The sequence below is a fragment of the Eurypyga helias genome, unplaced genomic scaffold (assembly GCF_000690775.1).
Source record: "Eurypyga helias isolate BGI_N326 unplaced genomic scaffold, ASM69077v1 scaffold17288, whole genome shotgun sequence".
Lineage (NCBI taxonomy): Eukaryota > Metazoa > Chordata > Aves > Eurypygiformes > Eurypygidae > Eurypyga > Eurypyga helias.
This window is the reverse complement of record NW_010265121.1, coordinates 14,285-17,402: the sequence shown is the minus strand read 5'-3', so window position 1 is coordinate 17,402 and position 3,118 is coordinate 14,285. Positions and strand designations below refer to the sequence as shown.

The 3,118-nt window shown below is 48.3% G+C and overlaps 1 protein-coding gene across 1 annotated transcript in view; it reads right to left on the bottom strand.

Moving 5' to 3' along the window:
• Window positions 1-812: 812 nt before the first annotated feature.
• MAP3K13 (mitogen-activated protein kinase kinase kinase 13) overlaps window positions 813-3,118 on the bottom strand; it is a gene marked incomplete at its 5' end in the record, with an annotated part of 12,854 nt that continues 10,548 nt past the window's right edge. Inside the window, 2 exons of the mRNA XM_010156617.1 lie at window positions 813-887; window positions 2,297-3,041. Coding sequence (XP_010154919.1) covers window positions 813-887; window positions 2,297-3,041 — 820 coding nt within the window. The remainder of the gene's footprint in view (window positions 888-2,296; window positions 3,042-3,118) is intronic.

Here is a 3,118-nt window from a genome sequence, read left to right as displayed (position 1 = left end):
ACATAAATGACAGTTTCATGCACCTGCCAGACCAACGTTTCTCATGGATTTCATCTCTTCCCCTATGGAAACTATCTCTAACCATTCCTGTCACACTTCTCAGTTCCCTTTGAGATTTATCTTGGTTTTTGAGCTGGGACAATTCAGGATTGCAGCTGGAGGTGTGCCATGGATGTAATACAACAGCAGACAAACCTTTATTTTCTTCTCCTTAACATCCTTTAACCCATTTGCCCACTGGATCACTTCTGCACTTCAAACAGCTGCTTGCATAAAGCTACGGCACCAATGTCATGATCTCTCTCCTGAGCACACGACTTCCTGAGCACAGGACTGTAAAGTCTGCTATTGCACAGGCTGGGGTAGGAACGCCCCCTCAAGTCTTTACAGGCTACACCACCAAATTTGATCTGCCGTGTTGTCACCTAGCTCTCCAATCCTATTTGAATTCAGCTACAAAGGTGCTGGAGTCCACCCCGCTGCAGCAGCAGTTAATAAACACCACTGAAGAGTCCACAAAGACTCCCAATGTCCAGTAAGTCTGACTGTGTTGAAACAGATGCAGCAGCTTATTCTTACAGGCTGAGTAACATTATCAAGTGTGATCAAGCTGTGCTACAAACAGCCGGCGGCAGAAACACTCTGCTAGAGATAGCAGCTCAGAACCGAACCAGCGAGTGAACGTGAGGGATCAGCCGAGGGTGGATGGGCCGCACTGAATGCGATTCTGTTCTACGAGCACATTCCACATCCTCCATGCTGGTTCTCCTGAGTTCTGTCCCGCCAAAGAGAGATTAGAGTGAATTCACCTTTTACCTTTGTCTACGAGGAAACTCCACTTCACTGTCTACTTCGCCCTCTTCCTCTTCTGAAGAGTCATCACCGCTCTGGCAGAAAACAAGGACAAGAATGGCATCACGTGTGTGAAAGAACGAACATGCAACTACGTGGTTGCCCCTTGGTCCTCCAGGACAAAGTCACTGTGCCAACGGGCCACAACAATCTAGACAAGAAAATAACCTGCATATCAGTGAAAACTGACTCAGACATCTTCTTACCAGGGGATTATTTCAGGCAGCCTCAATGCTGCCATTTCTGAATTTGGAGTGATTGACTTTGAAACACACTGGAGTACTTTAGCAGGCACTTGAGTGCATAACGTTCCAGATTTTTACAGAAGCAAATCAAGTAATTAGCAGCATATTGAAAGCCACATAAATTATTGAGCTGATCTGGCACTCTTGGCTTTACAATTTCAACCCTCTCCTACATGAGCCCATCACAGAGGAGGATGGGAGATGACACAAATTTTGCTGGTGGGTTTCACCATCTAAGAAAACTTAAGGTTTGTTCCATTCTCTACCTTGGTGAGCACAGAGCCTTTATTCTCCTTTTCCCATCCACACCCACATGCTGCACTCTTGGTTTTTACAGCCTCCTCCTATCCTACCTAACCTGCCACCCCTTGTTCAGACTCAGCCTCTATCTCATCCCATCCCCTTGTAATACAAGGCCTTTCTTCCTCCCTTCTGGGCCCAAACCACGCTCTTGGTCTGGTATTCATCCCTTTTCCCTTCACTTTTCCACCCAGGCCCAGTTTTCCTGCTCTTTGAGCTCCACTCAGACTGGTTCCTACTTCTCTCATCACCTGGATGGAAGCAAGAGGAATGAAGAACTGTTTCTGTACAACTGGGCCCTAACATCTTCCTGACTCTTGTAAAATCTTCACAAAATACATGAGAACTATGACTTGCAGTCAAGGGGGGACAGTTTCCAGCAGGTGCATAAAGGGCACGTCCCCAAGACCAAGGCAGACACTGAATTTCTGTTCCAAGGCACAGCAGCACTGCAGATACTCAATGAAACTGCTCGATGATATTTAACATCATCAAAAGAATGCATGTACCCCCTCCTTTGTTTTGGGAAAGGCTTGATAACGTTTTGAGACTGTTTCAACAACAAAAGTTCAGCAGACCAAGTTTCAGCTTAAACAAAAACTGGCTGAATTGCAGGTAACAGAACTAGGCCCTGTCAGAGCCACATCTGACAACCCCCGTTGTTAGCAGGATGCTCCGCCATGCCTACTGTACTTCTCACTAAAACTGACCTTAACAGTCTGTCCAGATCACAAAGCAAAGCTCAGACAGGCATGATTTCTTTAAGAGAAAGTTGCAGACATAACTGTACTACTATGTGTGTGGGAAACATGGCTTTGCTACTATCCTACATCCACTAGCTACACACCAAAGAGGAGCAAGCTTGCTTTCTTCTCCGAATGACTACGCGTGGTCCTTACCTTCTGAAGGGGTCTTGCTTTGCAAGGTAGCACGGAGGAGGCCATGTGCTGGGGAGTGCCCAGGGCCGACGCTGACTGACAGTTGCTGTAGCCCTCTTCCTCCATCTTCTCCATGAACTGCGCATTTTCGTACAGGGAAGCAGACGTTGGGGATTCAGAATGGCTCATCCCTGTGTCAACAGACGACATCTGCACCTGACCACTGTCCTCCTCCCTGCACTGAAGACAGGAATTATATGGATCTGTTTTGCAACACTCCCAGTGATCAGCTTTGCTTTCCTTGCTCTCCAGATTCCTTCGGCAATCTGCCTCCATGGCAGCAGAGATGAGGTCGGGGCTGGAACCCGACATCCGCCTTTGCGCGTGGTTACTGAGAGGGCTCCGCAGCGCTGCTGCGGGGCCAAAGTACCGCAAGTTGTTTGCGCAGTTGGCGATATCTTGTCCGTGGGCATGAAGCCGTGTGTGATGGCCGTGGGGATGGCTGTGGCCAGGTTGCTGCGGTAGGCTGGGATGGTGAGAATGATTATGAGGTGGAGGTGGGGGTGCATCATCTTGCACTGGCTGGTTTTTCAAGATCCCTGCAAAATCATTGTAGCTGCCTTTGCTGTTCCCTCGGCGGTGACGTGGCTTACTGCGGTAGCGGCTTTTGCCACTCAGCGTTGACATTTTGGGACTTCCTGAGACTGGTGAACCATTGGACGCTGCTTCTGTGCTTGGTATGCCCTCTGACTTCAGAAGATCTGGCCTGAGAGACAGTCAGCAGAAGTTACATGTTAAACCACAAACAAATAAATGACATTGGCTCGGCAGCAAGACGGAAAA